We start from the raw sequence: 25,263 nt of genomic DNA on the forward strand, positions 1-25,263 counted from the left end.
ATTCTATTACCTTTGATGTCAAATGTTTTTTAAAGTGCACCCCACATTTTAATTAGGCTGTATTTAAAACGCTTTGTTATGATACAATCTCCAGGTGTTGAGCAGAGGATCCTTTCAAACCTCAGACCGCTCAGATGTTCCTGCTTAAACATGCAGAGGAGAAACAGCCAGCGCTGAACAAACAGACGGCAGCTGTGTAATGATGCGCCACTGACTCACACATCAACAACAAAAACAGAATTACTTGTTTTATGAGTATTAAACAAGCTTACAGTAGCATAACCTCTTCTACAGATGATATTACTATAAAACTCAGGGCTACATTTATTGGACTTCTTCCAAGAACCACTCAAATAAACAGAATTTTTTTTTTAAGTGGCATTGAGTGATTACAAGATAGCGATTATGTTAATGTACCTGAACTTCTTTCTTTCCTCTTTAAACTAAACGTTCCCCAGCATTTATACATCTCTGATCTACTTGTACGTTAAGATGGCATTCCAGACCCTTCAGGTCATTTGGGACGGGTTTGCTCAGTGTTCCCAGGATCATATCCAAGAGAGGTGAAGCAACTTTTAGTTTTTATGTTCCCCCACCTTGGGAACAAGCTTCAAGACTACCTGCTTTGAGCAATTGTTTACTCTGGTTTTCCAATAAGCTAGACACATAACTTCTTTTTTTAGAACATTTTTTTAGCTTGCTTTAGTTTTGATGTCTTTTAAATGCTTTTTATTCTGTAACGCTTTATTTTTGTTGTATCTTTTATTATCTTTTGATCGCAATTTCAACATTTTCTTAGTGTCTGAGATTTAATTTGCATTTCGTAGTCTCTATAAAGCTCTTTGAATTGCCTTGTGTCTGAATGGTGCCATTTAAATAAACTTCCCCTAAACCTGCGGTACAAGTCACACATACCAGTGTTTCCAAACCAGAGGTAATTGCATCCCAGATGGGGACATTTTGTAGTTGCCGAGAGGGGATGTGGAGAGATTACTCAATTAATTTAGAAAAATAAAATTGATTGGATGGAAAAATTACATCTGCACACTGAGTCATCTGTGACAATTTACGAAAGTGTTAATGCACTTAAAAGATTGTGAAACAAATAATTAGCAAGCGAGCAGGGAAAAACAGATCACTGTACAGTGATGGATGAATGGCTGAAAGGTAGATTTGGTTTATATCCACGTTTATATCCATTATTAACAGCAAAATAAAACAAAGTTAGAAATTAAGTCAAATCAGCATATTTGGAACATGGTGTTGATGAGGGGGTGATTTAAACTATAGATAGTCTGCCATTTCTCTACAGAAGGGAAAACTTGTTTGACTTGCGATAAATGATAATGCCCTAATCTGAAAGAACTTTTACAAAGTATCAAATAAACTTAAAGGTACAATGTACAATGCATATAGTTTATGAGCCTATAAAGAAACAGAGACGGAGCTTGATACAAGGGATGGCAGTTTCCAAGAGGTTATTGATTTTAGATTTTAGAAAGCTATACGTCTAAATTTGAAAGCATTAGACCAAATACTCTTGTATTTCAAGTTATGGAAGGGTGAGAACAATAAGCGCATATTGCCAATCCAGAGGTCCTATAGTTCAAGAATACTGGGCTATTAACCATATTAAGTTACATAGTGCACCTTTAGTACAAAATGACTGAGTTTTTTGTAATTAGCACATTTTGGTACGGCAACTTAAACAGTTCAGTAGTGGGGGTTTTTTTCTCTCCCTCCGATGGCTGCCTCAGGGTACTGTCAAGGATCATCCTCCGCTGCACCAGACGGTCTAACATCATCGACCACTTTGCTTTCCCATTCCCTCTTCTGTCACTGTGCGGCTCTGCTCTGACAGCTCTCAGTTGGCAGCTGTGATATTATCTAATTGTTCTGAGTCCTGTAATACCAGCAGTGACTCTGCTAAATTTGTTTTGCTCTTGTCTATTGATTTGTTGCTGCAGGACTTTCAGCTCCACCTATTCTCGAGTAACATTTCTGTCAGTGAAATGGAGCAGAACAGGCAGCCCTACATGGCAGTTTGAGGGCTTTCTAAAATTCAAATGATCACATCTGTTGTGAACACGCATTTAATAGTGAACAGGTGGTGCTCATTCAGCCGAAAGGAGCATTTTACAGCATGTTCGTGTGTTTGTTTGTGAGCAAACCTTGGAGACAATTAAGAAATATTTAAAATAAAATAATAATTGTATTTCAGCTGTACGAGCACCTGCTGATTGACCACTACACCACTCTGTATGATGTATAAAAGCATCTCCTGACACTGAAAAGCATAAGGCAGGATGTGAGCTCAAGTGACATTACATGCTCAGGAGTCTCTTCGTCTTCCTCTGCTCCCTGACACACGACAGGCTCCGTGTTCTGGCCCGGCCCATGACTGCTCACCTGAATAAACAAGCAGAGGAAATGTATTTATTTTTTTTAAAGTCTTACATATAACAGCACAAATGCAGACAAATATGACAGTGATGGACAGACAGACAAGATGCACCATTACTTCCTGAGAGGGAACAGTATGGAGTTTATTAAGCTCTTGTAGCAGCTTCATAAGAAGTTAGTTGGACTACACACAGAACCTCATTAGAAAAACACCTGTTTTAAGTTCTGTTGTTGACTGCACAAATATTAAAAAGGAGCAACAGCTGCTTTTCAGACATTTGAGGATTTTGGAGATGTAAAAATTTAACTCTGGACCGTATGTAGTGTTCCAGCCCAGGAGGTGAAAAAACAAAATGAAACACAGATATGAAATGGCAGACAGTGTATATTATTTTTTGCCTGGTGTAATTGAGAGACAGCTTGAAGTGACACAGACACAGAAGTGACTGGGGTAAAATGGCTTCTCACCTCAAACCCTTTACTCCCTGCAGGATGGAAAGAAACTAGAATGTACACGTTTCTACACAACGGCAATGATTCAAGGCTATCAGAAGGCTGTGGGTGACTGCTGTTTAACCTGAAATTCAGTCTGAGGACAGGCAGCATCAAATGAAAGCAGGTTATTAATACTGCACAGTGCTGCCTTAAAAGTAGGAACGAACAGAATGTTAAAGGAGCCTTGACAATTTTCACCCCTGTGTGTGCATTTTCTATCTGTCAGTATTCTTTCGACAATAACTCCACTTACTGTAATGTCACTGAGTGGTCTGTACGAACATATCTTTTCACAGAACAGGCAGACTGTGCTGCTCATTGCTACCTTTGGGAGCAACCTTGCAGACACTCACTCAAGACCGTCAGTCACAAGAGAGAAAACATGGCAGGGCTGAAATGCTGAATGTTAAGATATTCTGTTAATGGCTAGAGCTTCATCTGGCTGTGAATGGACCCAACCGGTCTTTAATGAAGCTGATGACAACGTACAAAATCATAGCATTAATTGCAATTGTTTGAAGCATTCAATTTTGACTGCACTCTCTTCTCTTATAAGCCCTTTATTCTCACAATCAAACATGTAATTTAAACACACTTAAAATGCCAGCAGAGAAAAAAAGGCAGCATGGTTTGTTTTTTACTGTACAGCGGTGCAGCAGATGCATGTGAATGCTTACCCGTTTGTTGATGTAGTCTCTGCCTCCGTCTCCCTGGTAGCCGTCTGTGGAGTCCTCCTTACCGGCCCTCTCTTGTGAACATGACATAACCCGGCTCTCTGTCTGAGGCTGCATCTCCGGCTCTGCAGCACTTGTGGCTGTACCTTCCTCCACCTCTTCCTCCTCCCTATGTCGTTCCTCTCTGCAGTCTGAAAGAGTGGTGCCAAGTTTGCGCTCCTGCTTCGACCTCTGCCGTCTTTTGCGTCTGTTTGACCCTGAGGCTGTGGACTTCTGCGGGGAGGATCGTCCTTCAACAGGTCCCTCCCCTGAGGACTGTGCTGCCGCTGTTGCTGATGCTGCTGCTGCTGCTGCTGCTGGAGACGGAGTCTGTGAAAGCCTCTGGAGCTCCAGGCTCTCCCGGATGCTATCTCTCTCTGATTCAGCTGCCTGTAAGAGGGACTGAAGAGCCTTTATCTCCTCTCGCAAAGATTGATTCTGAAGGTGATGATCCTCAGAAGAATAAACTGGCTCAACAGCTTGCTCCTCTTGCTGGAGCTTTCTCTGGGCATGCTGCCCCCTCGCCTGTGCTCTCCTAATCTCTTGCTTCTTTTCCAATTCTTTCCCAAGGCTTTCGTTTTGGGCGATGACCTTCGCGTTTTCTTTTCTCACTTTCACCAGTTCTTCTTCCAGCTGTCCCACTTTGCTCTCTGTAAACATCAGTTGCTCTGTAACTTCAGAAAGCCTCCCAGCCAGGTTTTCTTTCTCACTCAATGTAACGTTTAATTTCTCCATTAGCTCAGCAGTATCTTTTTCTATCACTGCTTTTTTCTCCCCATCCGTATTCGAGTCTGCCATTTTGATATCTCTGCTTCCGTCCTCCAGCTCCTGAATCTGTGACTGAAGGCTGGCAATTTTTGCCTCAAACTCAAGTGTCTCCTTCAGTGTCCTCTCTTCTAACTGCGTCTTTGCCTCAATGAGACACGTATACTCCGCCTTCAGCTCCTGATAATTTACCTCAAAATTCTTTTCAGCAAATGAAAAAATATTTCTCTGCTTCTCAATTTCCTCACTGAGCTCAACTACTTTTTGCTCTTTTTGATTGTTCTCTGCTGTGAGTGTCTCAATTTGTACAGTTTTTGCTTCCAGTTCTTCTTTCAAAGTGTTATTAGACCCTATCAGCTTCTCCTTTTCCAATTCTTGCTCTTTCCATTTGCTCTCCCAACATTTATCTTTCTCTTTTGACTGGTTTTCAAGCACCTCTGTCGTTTTCACTAATGTCTGAATTTTGCTTTCCATTCGGACTCGTTCTTCTCCTCCCTTTCTCAGTTCCTCGATTTCGACCTGAAGCTCTTGAAGCTGCTGGACGAGCTTGTCTGCTTTTGAGCTGTGCAAGGAAAGCTTAAGGTCCTCTTTTAGTCCAAGAATTTGGTGCAAAAGCTCGTCTCTCTCTGCGGCAAAACTTGCCTTCTCTCTCTGTAACAACTGCATTTTTTCCTCATAGCCAATGCGCAGCTTGTCCAACGCTTTCTCGTGCTTGACAGCGGCTTCATTGAGAAGGTTTTCTGTGTTCAGGAAGCTCTCCCTTTGTAACTCTTCCCGGAGACTGATGAGCTCTTCTTCGTGGCTGAACAGAAGCTGAGTCCTCAGTCGCTCCAGCTCTGCTTCCTGCGATTCCGCCATGCGGTCAAGCACAGCGTCCTTCTCCCTCTCCAGCATCTCCAACTTGATCTTGTAGTTGGTGATTTCTGAATCGTGTTTCGCTTCTGCCTCTTCTGCCGCTTCCTGAGCAGCAGCCAGCTCGCTTTTCAGGTTGTCAATGGTCTCCTGGAGGCGTTGCAGTTCACCTTGTTGGCTTTCCTGAGAGATGAGGCTGTGGGAGACCTGCTCCACCTTTGCCTTAGCAGAACGGAGATCTTGGAGAAGATCGTCAACCTTGGCCTGCAGGTTCAACTTCTCTTGGGCGACCTGGCTGAGCTCAAGTCTGGTTTTATCGTGCATTGCTTGGGATTGCCGTACAGTCTCTTGAAGCTCCCTTATCTTTGCATTGAGAGTGTCCACTTCAGTACTGACAGCAGAGCTTTGAGACAGTTGTTGTGCTTTTAGAAGCTCCAGCTCAATGCGATATTGCTCAGTCATTTGTTCCACTCTTGCTGCATGCTGCAAATTAAGTTCCTGCTTCATCTGGACTATCTGTTGGCCATACATCTCATCAAGCTCTGCCCTGAGAAGTTCAAGTTTCCTCACAGACTCTTCCTGCATTTTGTGGACGGTGTCACTCTCAGACTGGCTGCCCTGGTGATAACGCTTCTGCAGGTCCTCTACTGTGCCCATGAGCTGCTTGATTTCATTGGATGACATTCGCTCCTTCTGTCTAGAGGCTTCAAGTTCTCCTTTACAGTTTTCTAACTCCACGCGCCCTTTCTCAAGTTCTAATTTACAGCTCTCTATTTCGCTTTTACAGCTTTCTAAGTTAGACTTGGTGCTTTCCAACTCATCCACGCACTTTTCAAGCTCTGATTCTTTGTCAGCCATTCGCTGCTGGAGGTCGCGCTGGCATTTCTCAGCAGACTCCAGCTCATCCTCGAGCTGCGCAAGAGAGCCGTCCCTTTCTGAAATGACTCTCTCTTGCTCTGCCATGATCAGGTCTTTCTCATCTGACTGGTGACTATCATTCTCATCTCTAGTCCGTCCCACATGGACAAGTTCCTCTCTGAGCATGCTCAGCGACAGCTCATGTTCTGTGATTATTGCAGTTTGCTCTGAAATGATCAGATTTTTCTCTTTCAGTGTTTGTGCAAAAGACTCCTCCGACGTTCTTAACTTTGTCAGCGATTGCTCCTGACTAGAAATAACTTTTGCTTTTTCAGCAATTAGCCGTTCCTTTTCGTTTATCCTTTGAGTGAGTGATTCTTCTGACCTTCTCCCTGACTACAAAGACACAAATTATCAGAGACGCAGAGGCAACACTGACAACATATATTCAACAGATAAGATATCTGCAGGATCGCACAAGGCAACTTCTTACCATCTCTGTCTCACTGAGCTTGTGCTGGAGCTGGTTGATTTGCTCAAGCTGCTCACTGCTCCTCTCCTGGTGCTTTTTCACCTCAATGTTTATCTCCTCCAGCTGCTGTTGATACTGCATGAGCTGCTGCCTGGCCTGCAGAAGATCAGCTGCGGTGCTGCTGTGGCTTGTGTTCCTCAGCGTCTCGCCAGCCTGAAGCTGCAAATTTTTCCACAACACACATTAATTTCTAATGAGCTGAATAGAATAGCTTATATGACAGTAGTTTAGACTTAGAAGCTTTCAGAATTCCTACCTGCTGGAACTGAATTTGTAGTTTTTGGCTTTGCTCTGTCAGTGCCAGGAATTCTTTCATGATCTCATCTTTTTCTTTGCGAGCCTGCTGAAGGTTAGCTGTGAGCTGGGTGATGATGCCATCTCGCTGCTTCAGAGCAGCCTCAAAATCCTGCAGCTATAGAGAAAAAAAAAGTGAGAATGAAAGAGCTAAAATAAAAAAAAAGCAATTAAAGTAACATAAGTGTAGGAACTGAGCTTTTTATGAAGAAGCAGGTGGAATAAATAAGTTCCCGGCCTCACCAATTTGAAATATTCATCTCATAGTTAGATAAGTGTCAACATTGATTTCTACTCATCATTTACAGGATAAAAAATAATTTGAAATGGATGGCAATGCTTGAACACAGGTGGTATTGTACGCATTTAGTCATTTAAAATAAATTGGAAGATGCAATTATGTGTGAATATGTCAGAAATTACAAGACAAAATCTGATCGCTCTTGCTCATTCACATTAACAACAGGGAATAGGAAATAAAACCTAAAAATAATATTAATCAAATGACCTACAACAAAGTAATAAAACTCTTACCTGCTGTACTCCTTCTGTGCCGAAAGCAGCCCTGATGTCTTCAAGCTCTCGACTCAGCTCCTCCACCGCCTGGGTCTTAGCAGCTAGTGCATCCTCCATGTCTTGTATCGTTCCTCCCTTTGTCACCTGTTGCAGGGGCTCCACTTCCTCCTAAGCAGGAAAATAAGCGCTAATTTAGCCGTAACAGGGTTTCCACCACGATGAAGTTTCAAGTTTGAGTTCAGCACTCAAGAGCGACAGCGGTTAGTTACAAGAGCCAGGAGCCACATGTAGGAATGCAAAGTAAATACGTTGATGTTATCAAATGGATACTCCATCGTTCCTTTGCTGGATCACTGCAGCCAACAACCCAAAGCAGTTTAGTTTAAGACAAAGTCTGTCTGTGTTAGTTCTAGCGGGAGTTAATGAGTCCTGCAAGGTGATAAAATTCAGTTAAATACCTGAAAATTCTTAACCCTGTCAAAGAAATCTAGAGAAGTTGTGGGTTTCGCAATCTTAGCAGTCCAATCTTAGCAATCCACTGTTGGCAAAAAAAACTGCTGTAGCATTTCTCATTTCCCCTGAATTTTACAGATGACGATAAATTACATATGATTCTTGTTTGGTGAGTCTCTAAATAATCGAGAGGAAATCGGCAACACAAAATGATTAGAATCTGATCGGCAGAAAGGATTTGGGCCAATGTTGAAAAAACAAATGTTTTTTGCAATTATCCATAAAGTGTTGTTTTCCAATACTTGTGACAAATATATGTTGTGGAGATCAGTGCACTCAATCTGTAAACTTCACTGGTAATTTAACAAGCGTAAATTACACAGAGGATCCTTTATTGCATTATCTTTTTAAAAAACGTTTTCACATCGGCGCACATTGAACAAGATAAAGGTCGATAGAAACAGATTTTTGGGACAGGCCAGTATCGGCCAATAATATCATTTGGGCGCTAAAAGTAATACCAGCATTTGATATTTGTGTCTTGCAAGATAATTAAGAATATAATCTTCTGTCCCAAAAAAAAAATTGCTATAACATCAGTAAAGGTAAAACTTTGTTCAAATATACTTTGATTCACCTTAACTACTATTGGAATTACTTCTGACCTGACTCAATCTGCAAAATTCATGAAAATAAGAGAGGGGACAGAAACGCTTCAATATCATATCTGTTATCAAACCTTCTTTTTCAAAAAGAGGCTGACATTTTTCAATGCTGTAGAAAGCTGATCATTTGGGAAATAATTACTAGGTTTCATCCCACGCAACAGGATAAAAATTGTTTCATGAGCTTTTCAAGTTAAACTTTGAAAGATGTTCAGTTATGGTAGCACTGATAGATTATAACAATATCTTTCACAACCTCTCAGACTTATTCCTACTGCGGTCGACATGTCCCTTTAAACATTTTCTGGTTGTGTTCCTCATCTTCATCACAACTTTACTGATCAGCACCTCCCTGGTTTCTGTCTCCTTTGTTAGAATCTCATCTCACTGACTCTGAAGAGAGCAGCTCTTTGTGTAACGCATCCTGTCCCCTCTCTCCCCCAAGCACTTCACTGTCCTCTCCCATCCTCATCTTCCCTCAGCAGCTTTCAGCGAAACTTCACACCTCTAAAATGTCAGAAAGCCCTGCCCATTTCTAAACTTCACTGCCATTTGTGCTTTCAAAATGTCCCTTTATGATGTAAAACGTTTCTTTGTATTTTCCCTACATCACTGACAAGTATGTAGGTATATCGTCAAGTAAGTACAGCATGAAACAGGCTTGGTTAGTGGGTTACAGGAAATCTTGCAGAGGACTCAAGTATAAGCAAGTTCAGAGTTACGTCCAGCAGCCAGAAGCAGAGCTAAAAAAGCTGCTTGATCGGATTACTGTACCCAAATAAAATCCTTCGAAGACATCATTAGGTTTTCTGTCATCTCATCATCATCATCATCATCATGGCACCCATTTACCTGTCAGTTCACAGTGCTGTCAGTGAACATTAAGATTTGTGCATCGTGACGGAAAAGGCCTGTGTTCATTTCATTAAGTCATCATCAGGGAGATTCAGGTAGGAGAAAAATCAGATTTAAATGATCCTTACTGATCACTGTTTAGATATAATTCAGTATTTTAATATTAGGCAACATAGCAGCAGAAAATCAGCAAGAAAAGCTGTAAGAAAAGTTGTAATAATTTAGATGATGCTGGACTGGAATAGAGTCATTGTAAGAGGCAAAACATTCCTACTACCACAGCTACTACCACAGCTCACCTAACTACCACTAATAATAATATAGCATCTTTTATGCACAAAAATCTAGCCCAAAGAAACACATTTCAAGAAAATGCAAAGAATAATAACTGTAACAAAGACTTTCACTTTTTCCCTGAATAATTTTGGCAAGGTTTATTTTTTGCTTTTTTTGATTAATCCACTAAAGATGGATTTTGCCAGAATGGGATATTGCTATTACTGGCTGACTAAACTGATGTGCTTCCTTCTGCTCTTCTTTCCGGTCTCCAGTACTATTTCCAATTAAAAACGACAACAGTATGCACTCAACCTGGCTAATAAGCTACTAGAAATTAAGAAAAACTTTCACATAAATTGGACTTGCACAAGTAACTTAATTAATCTTTCATAAACAATAATCACAAACAGGTGTGACCATGAATCCCTAATGGACTCACCGTACCAGCAGCCTCAGAGAGGCTTCATTGTGCAAGTTGAATCTTGGCTTTGGGGGAAAATAGAAAGAGTTAAAACACAATAAAAAGGAAAAAAAGGAAGTTCATGTCACATATTTTGAGAAAGCTCATCTCACCTCAGAGGAACAGTCTTCAGCAGTAGTGGACACCTCACTCTCAGGCTGCAATAAAGAGGATTCAAAGAAATTAATCAATACTGCGATCATAAAACGGGACAAATTAAGTAAGTCAAGTGTGTGATAAGAGAGCCACAAGGTTTATCACAAGAAAACATTTTAACATAATCTAAGTCATGTAAATAGTTCAATGAGTGTAGTTGCAGTAAATGTGTCCCAATGTTACAAAGACTATTGTCATTACAGCTCCAGCAGTGTCTTTCAATCTTCTCTTCAATTTACAATATACTAAAATGTTCAATGACAACAATTTGAAACAATGCCTGACTTGTGTCTCATTTCAGCAGGGACTCAGCAATCAAACATGGGTGTAACCTACTTCTGCCACACAGCTCCTGGCTCACTCTCACAGAGTGATGACAGCCATTATTGAAATCTATCCTAGCTTAATTCCTGGATCATAAGTTGAAACTGTATGGGGTCCAGAACGGGAGAGAAATTTGATTCTGCTCGACTGACGCAGAACTCAAACATCACCTAAAACTGTTTTAGGACGCATAATTGACCATGTGACGTGTGATATGTGAGCATTTTATTGCAATGTTATTGACAGGAGCACTTCATGCAAAGTTTACTTGTGACTGCTGACTCTATAAGAGGCATCAATGAGTCAACAGACTTGTATTTGCAATTACACTCTCTATCAGAAGCCTGTGAAAGACCGAAGAATGGAAAATGTTGACGCTCTTGTGTTTCCACAGCGCAGAAAGCAGCATCACTAAAGCAGCACGTCTGAAGAGAAACAAACCCTGTGACCAGAAGACCAAGAAATGTTGTGAAAACCATAGGGGAGGATAAACTATTTAGCTTTCAACTGTTACATAATCCATCCACATAGATAATTCAAACATAGCCTGCTGTGCGGCTTCGTCTCTCAACATTCGTTCATCAATTCATTGGTGATACAGAACAGCTCTCACCCATGCGGCAGAAAATTACAGCTTGTCCCACAGCCTTTTGTAGCAAGAGGAGAGGATGTGGGTTGCTCCCAAGGTAAAATAAATAAATAAACAACACTCGCCTTGCGACCAAACACTCTCACATTCAATCAACCTTAAGGTCTGCACAAAAAAGTAGTGCAAGGCCACAGGAATTGGTCACGCAGACTGACGCATCTCAACCTGTTTAAAGGCAATTGTCTGTTTCCGTGGCAACTGGTAGTTTTTGTGGGCATGTACAGTGGGTTCAGGGAGAGATTGGCTGCACAGCGGCGGAAAAAAAAAAGCGAACGCCAGGGCTTGAATGAAGAATGAAGAGCCCTCAGGTCTCTGCATGTTTTTCAAACTGATTTAGATGAGGTGATTTTCAGCAGGATCGTGCAACTGGCTGAATATTTATTTATCAGGATTGTTACTGCGTCAAATGAATGTTGAGGCTCTAACTTTTCAAAGTGATTAAACATCAGTTATCCTTTCAAAAGGTTTTAATGAGAGAAACCAATGCTGACCGACCATTTTTAAATGACAAGAGGCAGCACTTGCAGTCGCTGCAGTAGTATTTGTGAATATGAAATGAATTTGCAGAATGCATCAACATTGAAATGTATCATCCCTGTGCTGTTGCTGTTTCAAATGGCATTCTAGATGAAGGTATCCGCCAGTGATGTATTATGCACAGGAAGAACTAAGCGGTGGAAGTTCAACAGAATCCCCAGCTAAAACAAAACCTCTCAGAAGCATTTGCATTTTCAGAATTTATTCACAGCTAATACAACACAGTGTATTCTCTGCTACATTAAAATGACTATCAAAGCCGCACTGCACCAGCACATAAAACCTCAAGTAAGCCCTGCTGGAATCTCGTAACGCAGGACAGTGCTGGCTTATTATTTAAAGCAAATTCTTATTTCATATATTTATAGAATTTACATAGTATTTAAGGCATTTTGAAAAATCTAAACTTTACTCATAGACTACAAAAGTTACGTAAAGTTAGTTGCTAATAAAAGCTCCGTAGTTCAGAAACAATTGCGAGGTAAAACAGCTCTGTACCAACCAGAGCAACTATTTAGTAACTATAGATACTTCAAATCTAGGTGTATGTTGTGTATGCTTATGCGTAGACAAATGCCATTCATACCTTCTCTTTTAACAAGGTGTAAATGTCTCAGTGAATCAAACATTTTTAATTTGCATTTGGTTAAACTGTGTGCAAAACAGGCACGGCTGCAATTTTCCATCTCTAATTCAACTCTTTTCATTGGAATGTAAAAATGGTACCATATACTGTATGCTCTTGTCAAGGATAATAAAAATAAATTAAAAAGAAACAGCATCATAAAGCAGCATCAGAGTTGGTTGAAAGGCTTTTCTGAGGAATGATGATGTCTTAATAGGCATGAGTTAATTACAATCCTGATGCCTATAATTACAGAGAGATTCCTGATAGACATTATATGCTTAGTGCAAAAGTGTTGCTTCTGAATCACTGAAAAAACTGTTGTGCTGAATGCTCTTTCAAAGCATTAAAGACAGGGAACCTAAACAGAATGAAAATGTCAAACATGTTGCATTAGAAGTTTGTGAAGTCAGAAGTGAATAACTCATTCCATAAAATAAAGTGACATACTATGTGACATTTTCTTATTGTTGCAAAATGTCTTTCAAACCAGTGACTATTTGCGTTTTTTTATTCTAGTTAATGTCACTCGCTTGTTTTTGGTTTAACTTAAAGCGGCTACAAAAACTTTTATTTGTTGATCCTAGCAGCCCCTGTGGTCAAAAGTGGTATCAGCACCACCGCTTTCTATAATTTCGAAGATTTTGATCTGGCTAGCTTTTGCATTTGTTTTGGAGGTGAGTGATGGTAAGATGCAGCGTGTTTTTCATACAATTTTTTTTTCACCACAGCCGTTTACAGGATACATGGTGATTAGATAATGTATCTATCTGTGGTTATAAAAGGTTAATAACAATGATGAAACAAAGCTTACGTTTTTTTAGTTCCATTCTTATAGCAAGATTAGTCGACATGTAGTTTTATGTAGTTTACAGCTACGGATGCTGTTGCTCAGTAATAGTATTTTTTCTTAGCCGAAGCTTAAGGTGTCAACATTCTCTAGTTGTGTCTTCATAATCATTAAAAGACAGGAAGCTATAGCTCGTTAGCATAAAGGCCTGTTACATTATAGGCCAGTTGTTCTGATGCCGTCTGGCAATACAGAAGTATCCACTGCTGTACCACCAAACTACAGAGCAGCTTATTTCCTTTCAATCAGGCATTCCTCAGCAATCCAACATAAAAAATTGTACTGTGAGTTATTATTTCACCGGGGAATCCGACCTGGTGACAGAAATTAAGAATAATTATCTAGAAATAGCAAATCATCTGAGTGATGGCCTTGTTTGCTTATGTAGAGGCATCAGGGCTGAATTGAGACTGTTTCATAACCAGTTAAATCTCCTTGCAGTACATGTTACAAAACCAATGGGCATGTTCAAACCACTTCTGAATTTTTATTGGAGACTGAATTCAATTTCAGTTTAAGAAATGCAACACCTCGAAATCCTTTCTGAATGACACCTATATATTTTACAATTCCACAGGATGCAGCAGATGTCTTCACATAAACCGACTAATCTCAGGCAAACCATCATGTCTCTGATATGTTGGAGTTGTTTATATTAACTAAATATAATCAATTATAATCTGCTTTAAAATCCTCTGCAAAGTGGTTCTCATTATTAAAATGGGTGAGATTTCTATAATAAATGTACAAGTCATTATTTTAGAGTTGAAACCATCAGTCAATGAACAAATCACTTTAAGTAACTTTTTGAGCAAAAGAAATATATATATATTGGGTTCAACTTGTGAAATATTTGCTGTGTTATTTGTTGTATATCTCTGGGTTTTGGACAAAAAGCCATTTGAATACGTGAATTTAGGCTTAATGAAATTATCAGCACTTTCTGCTATAACTATTGAGTGATTTACAAATGAACGATGGTGTGCTGTATAAGGAAACACAGTTACAGTTATGAGTAAGTTCAGGTGTCTACCTCTATGGTGTAGGTCTGGTCGTGCTTGACAGTCTCTCCGCTCCGCATAGTCCTGGCGAAGGTAAACTCCGTGGTGGGTGGGTTTTTATTTCCTTCTTGTGATCCATCTCGTCCTCCACCTGAGCCCTCCTCTCCTCCCACAGACTGATCCGGCTCGACCTCCACCCTTCCCTGTGAATCCCCCTCTGAGTCTTCCGGTGACTTCTTTTTCTTCTTCTTCTTCTGTTTCTTCTGGGAGTCCGCGTGAGCTTTTCTCTGGCGGTACTCAGCCAACTGGAGGGGAAAGAGGAAAACAGGAAGGGTTAAAAATAACAATTTACCCTTTTTGCTTTTTCTGAAAGTAAAAAAAAAACATTAAGAAACACTTTTGAAAAACATCTTTTAAAGTGTTAGTCCTCATTTCTGCTCGTAGCTTCCATTCAGACCTTTGTTTATCTGACCCTAATGCTCAGACTTAAGGGCAGGAACCACCTTGTTTGGCCTAATTCACAAATGTATCAGTCTGCCTATCACAATATCTAGATTTCCAACAAAGAAAAGAAAACTTGAACCTACTCTGAGACCCCACAGTTTGGTGAAACTCAGGCGAAACATTGTGTGCCCCACAAAGATGTCTTCCTCGCTCCGAGCGAGTCCTCCCTCCCTGCGTCCATATGACCTGACACATGCTTCTTCCTGTGCCAGGTGCTAATCCCAACTAAAGGGATTACATTTTTAAACTATGTCAACGATCTGTCTGAGCATCCAAGAACATTTGTGTTAACTTCGGATTCATGACAGAAATAACTTTTTACAAAAAACGACATCCATTTCATATCTGATTAATTAAATAGTGTGTTTGTGTTCATCTCATTTGTGTATTATCTGATAACAGGTGAAATGATTAGTCGATTAAACAATTAGTAATGAAGAAAGACAAGGCAAAATATTTTGTTTATCAGTCAATCAGTCATTTTTCAAGTAAAAAATCTTATCTTATCTTGTGTTCATAACTTCCATCATTTCCATCAGGCCTCTTTTTAATTCAATAAAACGAACACCTCCAACTGACAGGCATAGTTCTGAGCTGAAGTCACACTCGTATGAACGCTAAACAGATCTAATTTATGACTAACCGTTTTACCTCCCTCTTTTTAAAACACACAAACAAAAGCACTTTAACCATCACAGGGAAGCGATGATAGTAATAACAAATCCTGGACAGTCGGCACTAAGGGTATTCATTATGTATGAGAGACAGGTGACAGCAAATGGACGATGGAGGCAGCTGACCAGGGCAGACAGCAGGCCTACAGGTGTCACAACACAGCTGTTACATGGATCGTCATAGGCACAGACAGACTGTTGCCAAGGATACTGTGCCAATGCCTTCTCACCTGTCCCGGAAATGCCCATGTACCCGATGACAGGGATCATGAGTCTAAATGCAGATTAACATACAGGTTTGGAGCAGTTGATACTGGTTTAGTAATGGGTTTTGTTTTGTGCTTTTTCAGCAGTCAAACAGTTCATGTCTTCTAAGAAATAATTCTATTGTTATATGCACATATTGATCTACATCATGATATAGAAAGTTGTGACAAACTATTAGTTCCAGGGTCAAAAAATTAACTTTTGTGCTTTAGCTGAGGAACTTTATGAATAAAATGTCTGTTTTATACGCAAAATGATCCTTTTTCATGATTAATCAGATATTTGTTTGTCTAGAGGATGTCAAAGAAAACAGTTTCAAGTGCCTACAATTTCAGACAGTCCACGGTAACATCTTTCAATTTTTTTATCTGACCAACAGTTTACATTCATACATCACAAAGAATTGAATCCAATCCTGGAGCTAGAACCAGCAAATACGTGGCATCATTGCTGGAAAAATGACGTCTGAAGTAGCAGCATCCACATAAAAGTAAGCAAAGCACTTTGACGGGTCTGGTTTTGTGATGCTTTACAAAAGGTTAGAGGCTGACACGAACGAGCTGAGAGTGGGCGTCGTGGTCACGTTCTCCACCTACAACACCCAGCTTGAAAGCTCAAAGGGCTTCTGATCTGTGCCTCTGCATCTCCACACACACCCCACATCCAAATATATACCGCTCTATCTGTGTTTCGAGAAGAGCTTTATCCATTGAATACCAGGGCACACAGACTGAGATATGAATGAATGTCAGTCTTACAGGATGGAGAATCGTGTGATACAATGTCAGCAAGGCTCTAAAAACACAACAGCAAGGCCATCCAGACCCAATCAGAGAAACACAGCGGCAGTCGTGTGAGATACACAGCTAATCTGCCAGCAGGAATCACCCTGACTTTCGGAAAAGTCTCGGGAATTCCGTCCTTTCGATGAGCTGCTTATCATACAGGCTGCCCTATTTGGCTGGGCAGTGCAGAGCATTGGCTGAACATATGGAGCAGTGCAGCCTGTGTAGCTGTTATCACCATCTGGGAAATAGCAACTACGTAGGTGTATCACCATCTGCTGTCTGAAAACATTTACACAGGCACATTTAAACACAAGCTTTTTTTTTTTATCCATATCTAATAGCTGATGTCTTACAGCATCAACACAAGCAATATAATAAATAAATATAATAGTAATATTTAAACTGATTTGGCTAACCCTTCAATGGGTCTGGATGTATTACATTGAGGAGGGAAACTTCCAAAATCAAAATTGAATGAATAAATGGCTCAATGACTGATAACTGCCTCTCGATTTATTAACCTTTGTATTATCTCATTATTTAGTATTCATTTGTTGTTTTTAGCATTTATTTGTGTATTTTTTGCTAAAGGCAATGAAAAATAATTAAAAAATATCAATAAATTAAATGAAACTTAAATGTTGAAATAAATCAATTAGAAATCTAAGACAAAGGTATAAAGAATACAGAAGCAATTAAAACAGAAATACTAATATCATACACATTTTATAAATCACTTCATGCCTACATTTATTTTTAATATAATTTTTGGTGCATTTAATGACATACTCATTTATTTATTGAGCCATTTATTCATTCATTTTCTATTTTGACATCGTCAGTCTTCCTTCTCAAATAATTTACTATTGTGTGCGAAGCTGGAACCAATTAGCAGGATTTACTTAAACTGTTGAAATAATTTGTTTCGTCGGACCGGCATTTAATTTAATGATTTGGCCAACAACATACTTCACCCTCTGGTTATATCATCAATTGATTTTTCCAGAAAATATATCAAATAGAGATATATCAGTATCTCATTCATAATTCCAAATTACCATAACTAATATTTTTTCCATGGTATCTACTCTTACACTAGGCTTTGACTATAAGTCACCACTGTCAATTCTGATCGCAGCAAAATTCGTACATATAAGTTCAGAAATCAATACATCAGGAAACAACAGGCAACATATGACAGCCTTGTGGAACAAATCTGACCAGTTCATCTGTGGTATTTGTGAACTGATGACGTATGCAAAGTCAACTATCTTCCAAGATGATCACTTTTGTGCCTCAGGAAAAAGCACGCTGAGTGCACGAGTCTGTTTAAAGTGCTTTATCAAATATAGAAAAAGTGCTTTTTATGTGATGCCCAATATCCACCATTTAAATACAAAATGTGTCATTAAACAGATAGCAAAGTTTTCTGTAGTTTGTTTAATGCTGTGAGACACGCAGCTAAAAATACTGAAGCGGTACTGAAATACAGCAGTGCAGAGGGGGAAGCTCACAGCCTCAGATGTCATGTGTCAATGAAACTGCCAGCAACGTTGTTTTTGTCAACGCTCAGCTACTAGAGGGCAACAGTCCTGTGCTTTACACACACACTCGAGTTCACAATCAACACTAGCTAACAGATCTGAAAACAGAGCAACAGCAACTGAAGCTTTCTTTCAGCAGGTGAAACATTAAAGAGGCTCTAAACACATATAGGCTATAAATCATATACATATAAATTCAAGTCTCTTTGCAAGTTTCAACACCATCTTTGATTCCACATGGAAAATTGAGGACATAAACATTTTATTCTTACTGAAAAATGAACAAGCCATTTGCATTCTGTGTTAAAAACAGTAGCCTCCAAGTTAATTTCCTTCTGTTGCAGCTGGGTCTATGTCTATGCACTATGTCTCGCTGTCAGAGGAGAGAGCAAAAACAACGCCGTTCAAAACCACGAAGAATTAGTATTTCATCAGTTTTTAATATTCTAAATCGATATGTATCTATTGATATTTTTGACAACACCAAGTGGTTTAATCTGATTCTCAGTACGTGCATAATGACAGCGGCAATAATCACATTTTGTTCAGTTTAAACCGCAGACAAAAAAAAACCTTCAGTGCATTTTGCCTCAACATGTCAAAGCCATGATCAAAGTCAAGTTTCATTAAAAGCTCAACAAAGAACAATTAGGTGCTCTTGCAGCATCCTCCTCTTAATGGCATCTGTCACAGTCTCCCTCCCCACAGTGGACAGCAAACAGCAGAGAAATGTTTTTGGAAATGGCTGCTAATCGAATGAGAAAATAACCCACCTGACCTTTAAGAGCTAAATACACAAAACCAAAAGCATTACACCAAAGCTACAGGACAAAAGAAAACAGACTCGTCCACGTCTTTTAGTTGGACGCATTAAAACTTGTCTTTTCAAATATAACAACACGGTATGGGCATTACATTTTTTTTTTCGTAGTAACTCATCCAATCTCAGACTCGGTAACATTAACTACTCACTTGAATTTGGTCATCTGAAGTGCATGGCATCCTCACCCCAATTTTAATGTGTTGGTATCTCTAAATTCCTTACACACCAACAGTAGCATCTTGAGGGAGACAATCGTGACACAACAAGATGTTATTTGGTGCAACAAGGCTGACATGAAACTGAAAGAGCATGACAAAAAAAAGCTACATTAAAGAGTACACAAACAATCCCAGGTGGGAAAGCTGTGATAAATAAGCTATGTTGGCCATATGGATTCTAAATCATGTCTGAAAACCTTCTGTCTCATATCGACAGTAAACCCAAACAGCCATTTGCATGGTACTATATCTAAATATGAGTTAACCATGGTAGTGTGCAACAGAAGCTTTGCATTAAGTTTATATTTTCCTGCTTCTAGCACTTTTCTGCAAGACACAGCCTATTACGCAGTCACCTCAAGGGAAAAAACAAGTTTTTGTCAATATATGTTGTATGTAAATATTTTGTAAGAAAGAGTAAAGGGAAGGGCTGCCTTCAAAACAAAACCTCAAAACTTCTCTGAGAGTTCGGTTCAGTCATCGTCCAGGTTGTATCTAATTAAAAACTGGACAGCTGTTAGACCATCACATTCAATTAATCACCTCGCAATCCCTTCACAAGCACTACAGACATTTAAAGAGCTCTAAATGTATTCAAGGTTATGTTTCCAAACATGCAGAGATGAAAAAGACTGCAGCTTTAAAGTAAAACTCACCTGTGTCAACTAAGCCAATTAATAAAGTGAATGAGCCATGGTGGTCAACCTCTATTCATCGCACAGAGCTGTGCAGGACCCATCCATGATTAGTCAGCTGAAGGATTAACCATTCAGGCTCTAGCTAAGTAGATCAACTTGTGCCTTTGCTGTCCTCAAAACCCCCAATGCTGCCTGACAGTGACACTGACCTTTAGGCTAAACCTGAAAATATACTTTCAGATTTCTGTGGATGCACGTTTGACTAGATGATCCAGCATATAACGAAACTAAAACGCAATAACATCAGCTTGTTAATAGGGGTGTGCCAAAATTTCGATACTACGATATATCGCGATATTTCGTCTTGAGGTACGTTATCGATACACTGGTGCCAAATATCGATATTTAAAATTTTTAAATGTTTTTGGTTTTTTTGGCCCACCACCACCACCCCTCTTCGGAGGACACCTTTATCTTTATTCAAACATAGGTATACAACCAAATAAAATTTAAAAAATGGTAGTAGTATCTCTACTACTAAGTATCTCTGAAACCCACACATAAAGATATTTAATGATAGTTGTAGTCAGTGTGTGTGTTAAGAAGAGACACTGTGCAATATACTCTTTGTTTACTTGGCTGTCATTCATGTGAAATTGATTGACAATGTTTTGTAATTCCTGTGAAATGGATTCAGTGCAGTCAATAAATTCTGAATTTCTTCAGTGACACAGATATCATGATGTATTGTGGATGAAATTTCTTGCAATATATCGATTATCGCAGAATCGCTGTATCGTGATATTATCGTTATCGTGGGCAAAATATCATGATAGTATCATATCGCGAGGTACCTGGTGATACCCAGCCCTACTTGTTAAGAAAGTCTTTCTGTAATTTGTTTTAATCAACCGTTTTCTCATGCCAGTATTTCAATTTTCAAATCAGTTTAACTGTTAACGCTGATTAACTGATTTACCACTAATCATAAACATCCCAAATCTTAACTGGCTATAAAAAAATAAAAACTATATTGCAATTTGGTTATGGAAAATGACGATAAAGTATCAATGTTGCATCACAATTACTTTGAAAAAGAAAAAGAAAACAGCTAACACCAGAAATGCAGGTACAGAATTACAAATCTATGACATTGTGCACCAGATACTTATTGCCATGAAGCCTCATTTTGCAGAATCAGACCAGGATTTGCACAAATATAAGAAATCACATTACTTGTCAATCAACCTGTGACAGTGGCAGAACCTGGGAAAGTTACTAAGTTACACTGAATCAGTGACCAGAAGGCACATCAGAGAGTCAGATAAGCATGCCATCCTCCACGACAGATGTGTGCATCCCTTGGGTCAGATTAAGAATCACTGCAGTGTCCTCCCCCTGAGCCGACCGCAATGATTCTCAAAATGCTGACACAGGAAACGGGCTGGCACATAACATTCCCTCAAAGTTTCATTAAAGATCAGAGCTGTTTGACACACTGCAATAGATGGACAGAGCGGGAGTGATCATCTGACAAAAAGCTAAACTTAACTACGAAAATAACCGCTTTGAAAGAAGCAAACATCTCAAACTTGATCAGCAACAACAATTCAGATAATACATCTTCACTCAATGATTCGGTTGACAAAATGTAACTGTACTGGACAATGTTGACAATTTACAGTTTCATCCTGTTATTGGCACTATGACGAGGTGTCGTTAACACATCTGCAGAGTCTGAGTTTAGACCATATGGATCTGACGGAGGTAAAAGAGACTGGTAGACAGAAAGAAAAGAAAAGTCAATGTTCTTGTCTCAGACTCTCCACTGGTGATTGTAAAAGGCTTCACCCCTGTTTCTGTGAGTTTCTTTTCTCCATCTTGATCTCATTCCAGCAGTGTTTTTATTCTTTTCAACAACACAAAACTCCTCTTCTTCTACCATGCAGCTGGAGAACTGAGCCAAACTCTGGCACGTGTAACTCCATAATAATTGTAATGCACTCGTCGATATGTTCCATTTTGCCACAGACAGCAACAATACATGTGCAGCAAATGGCTTTGGGAACAATAGCCCGGCAACACCAGCACACAATTAACGCTTTCCTCATTGTCTGGTGTGACTCAATAGGCTCTTGCTCAGGACAATTTCAAGCAGGCTGCACAATAGATGACAGGTCTCGCTGTCTCAGACATCAACATGGATTCTGCTTTTACTTGATTTATTGGTCTTTGCCTCTGATTTTCAATCTGGAAAATCACATCAGCTCTCCTGACAATTTCTTCTAAACTAAAAAGATTTCTGGTTACATTTTGAGGCGAAATTTAGACCACACAGACACAATGTTCATTTCATATATAAATCAACTAGTTTATAAGAAAAATGCCCAACGGTTTTGAAATCTAAAGAGGCAGCGGTTTTAATGACATAATCTAAACACTCCCCATAGCTTCCTGATTGACTCCGACATACATCACCTTGAACTCAATCTGAGCTTACATGATTCAGTCGGAGTCTGTGAGGCTATTAGAACAAATAACAATGTCCTGGATATCCCTGCTAACTGTTATCAATGCGCTATTCAGTGAAATCTTGTGAAGTTTCTCCCCTGCATGTGAGGGCATGGTGACATGGTACTGCGTGAAAAACAGGAGTCAGATCCTCCAGCAGTACAGAGGGGCCTTTTATAAACCAAAATGCCAAGGCCAAAACCACGGAGATGGTCTTTCTCATGGTCTCCCCTGCTGGGCTGACCTAAAGGCCAGAGCCCCTCCACTAAGAAACCTGGAGCGACCAAAGGACACACCAAAACACTGTGATAGGCATATCTCTGCAGAGTCAGGATGGAAAGTGTTCATTAACTTATATTTCCGATACCAACTCTTTGTGGAGTATTAGAAAGAATCACAGCTGGACAAAAACTGCAATTCTGAGAGTAATTAACGGTTAAATACTGAGAGACTATTTTCTGTGACGAAGCTATCAAGATTCAATTCTGCTGCCAATGAATTGTTGCACTGAAGGCCATCATTTTATTGTATCCATACATCTCTCTGTTGCTCTCTTCTATAATACATTTAATTTTTTTTTTTATAGCGCCTTTCAGGGTACCCAAGGACAAATGACGAATGACAAATTCTATGAGCATTATAATCATGCTGAACATTATCTATTTAATGCACTAAGTGGATATCAGCAAACTGATAACAGGATGGCAGGATCTCCTTGCAGTCATTTTATTGACAAATTCGTACGCAAGATGTTTGGCAGGGGTGTGCAAAAGTATCGATACAGCAATATACCAGTCAATCCACATTCCATGCCTCACATATGCTCATGAGCTGTAGGTGGTGACTGAAAGAATGACATCGCAGATGACGGCGGCCAAAATTATTTTCATCTGCAGGTTGGCTTTCAGATAGGGTGAAGAGAACTGGCATCCGGAGGGAGCTGGGAGTAGAGAAGCTGCTCCTTTGCATCAAAAAAGAGTCAGCTGAGGTTGTTTGGGTGTCTGATTAGGATGCCTCCTGAGCACAACCAACTGGGAGAAGAACCCAGGGCAGACCCAGAACTCACTGTATGGTTTATATAACTCATTGGGTCTGGGAAAACACTGGGATCCTTCAGGACGAGCTGGAAAATGTAGCTGGGGAGAGGGATGTCTAGAATACCCTGCTTAGCCTTTTGCCACCAACAACCCGACCCCGACTAAGTGGAGGAAGAAGGACAGATGGATATGGCAATCAGATTCCCCTGATAATATACCTCAACAGAGCCACTGCTTAATAGTTCCATGTGCTGTTTACTTCTCTTACCTTAATTTACACGGATTAAAAATAATCTAGCCATCCATAGTTGTATCCATCCTTTAAACATGAACAGCTCTGCTTTCTGGCAGTTTTGCCTTTTGTCAGTTTATGGCTATTTTTAATTGGAATGATGGCAAACATGGACATGGATATGGTTTACTCTTGGTTCATGTCAAACTTTGAACCTGATGCCACAATGCAGCAAATAAACACACAACTCCTCCACTTTGCCTTTTTAGGAAATCATCATTATCGTGGGCAATGGATCGTGAGTTACACTGTGATTCCCACCTAAACACATATCACTAGCAGATCTGCTGCAAAGTTATAAAACACCTCAGTACTCAAAGCTTAAAGAAACGGGACAGCATAGCTCATACAGAGAAGATTACCATTCATTTAATTCTAATTTATCACATGAATCTGTGACAAAATTTATAAAAACGACTTGAATCATTCAGGCTCACTCGTTTGAATTAGCCTAAGTCCAGCATTTCCCCTCTTTGTGGCCAAATTTACATCAATAACTGGATGGTTGGGGGGTTGTCCTGACCTAAATGTTGATGCTGCTTGCTGATGAACCTACTGTAGCACAAGTATGGCATGTGGGGCAATGTTTGCTCTAGCTAGTAGGGATATGTCCTGTAAATCCTGTTACACCAGCCTGTCAGCCTCACTTCAGGTGGCTTTTATAAGCCTTTGATAACGTTATAGGACGGCTTGACTTATGAGGCGATTAAATTAGCATCCCGTGCACACTCCTACACACCAGTTTCAGGGAAATAAAAATGAAACACTGTAGTAAAGTGAGATGTGATGCAGTATGACAAAGGAGTCTGAGCTAGCAGGGGCTATGCTAACACCCCGGCGAGCCAACCGCCGGCTGTCAGAGCGGAGCGCATGTTTGCTGGGATTGACAGCTGAGAGGGGGATACAAATGGGAAGGGGGGGGGACCTTAAAACAGCTGACAGACCCAGCCGCGAGGAAACAAGTTGTCGACAACATTAAGTTACTACTTTACAGCACGGATAGGAGTGTTAGTGACTCATGCTAACACCAAAAACTGAGAATCTTACCTTTGCTTTGCCGGCCTCCAGCTTCTTTTGCCTCTCCTCGTCTTCCATCACCGCGGTCCCTGTGGCTGAAACAAAATGGAAACTGCTTCATGCGAAATATCAGCGAGGGGAATCCAAAAAAATAGCGGTTGAATAATTCTCGTCTGGCTTCCAGCTCGCTGCCAAACACTTCCACTCGCGTAACTAGGTGCTGTCTCCTTGTTGGTAGTCTGCCGCCATGTTTTCCACGTAAACATGAGACCCAACTGTGATGACGTTGTGTAGTTGCCCTCATAGCCACGCCCACTCGCATTCCACTAGTGTTGCCTTCGGGTAGGGTCAGAAATGTCGCAATTACACTATTTCCAAATGATTTCCAAACATTTTCATAGCAGAAATATGTGCGTATTAGGAACAAAAAGTCCTTAAATCAAAAAGTATTATGCCATATTTAAAAAAAATCACAAAATAATTGGAATACTATTAACGGTATCAGTAATAGTATAAGTTCCATTCTTATACAGTTCTGGTGGAGCTAATTTTATGACTTTATATACTGGTGGCTTAATTTAGAACAATCCAGCATATTTGACTAAGATCAACATGTTTTCATTGAAAAATCCAATTTTGTAAAGTGACTTTGAATGTAGCACAAATAA

General features: G+C 39.9%; 1 protein-coding gene across 5 annotated transcripts in view; it reads right to left on the reverse strand.

Annotated features, from left to right (window-relative positions):
• akap9 (A kinase (PRKA) anchor protein 9) overlaps nucleotides 1-24,875 on the reverse strand; it is a 66,340-nt gene extending 41,465 nt beyond the window's left edge. For 4 of the 5 annotated variants that reach the window (XM_030411497.1, XM_030411500.1, XM_030411496.1 and 1 more), the window contains exons 1-9: nucleotides 24,626-24,875; nucleotides 14,315-14,587; nucleotides 10,254-10,298; nucleotides 9,321-9,398; nucleotides 7,447-7,596; nucleotides 6,875-7,030; nucleotides 6,580-6,777; nucleotides 3,576-6,482; nucleotides 2,329-2,409 (exon numbers count right to left, since the gene is read on the reverse strand). In XM_030411497.1, the coding sequence (XP_030267357.1) occupies nucleotides 2,329-2,409; nucleotides 3,576-6,482; nucleotides 6,580-6,777; nucleotides 6,875-7,030; nucleotides 7,447-7,596; nucleotides 9,321-9,398; nucleotides 10,254-10,298; nucleotides 14,315-14,587; nucleotides 24,626-24,673 (3,936 nt within the window). In that variant the 5' untranslated portion in view covers nucleotides 24,674-24,875. The remainder of the gene's footprint in view (nucleotides 1-2,328; nucleotides 2,410-3,575; nucleotides 6,483-6,579; nucleotides 6,778-6,874; nucleotides 7,031-7,446; nucleotides 7,597-9,320; nucleotides 9,399-10,253; nucleotides 10,299-14,314; nucleotides 14,588-24,625) is intronic. The other variant, XM_030411498.1, reaches the window with a different exon arrangement.
• Nucleotides 24,876-25,263: the final 388 nt, after the last annotated feature.

Source organism: Sparus aurata, chromosome 3 (genome assembly GCF_900880675.1).
Source record: "Sparus aurata chromosome 3, fSpaAur1.1, whole genome shotgun sequence".
Classification (NCBI taxonomy): Eukaryota; Metazoa; Chordata; class Actinopteri; order Spariformes; family Sparidae; genus Sparus; species Sparus aurata.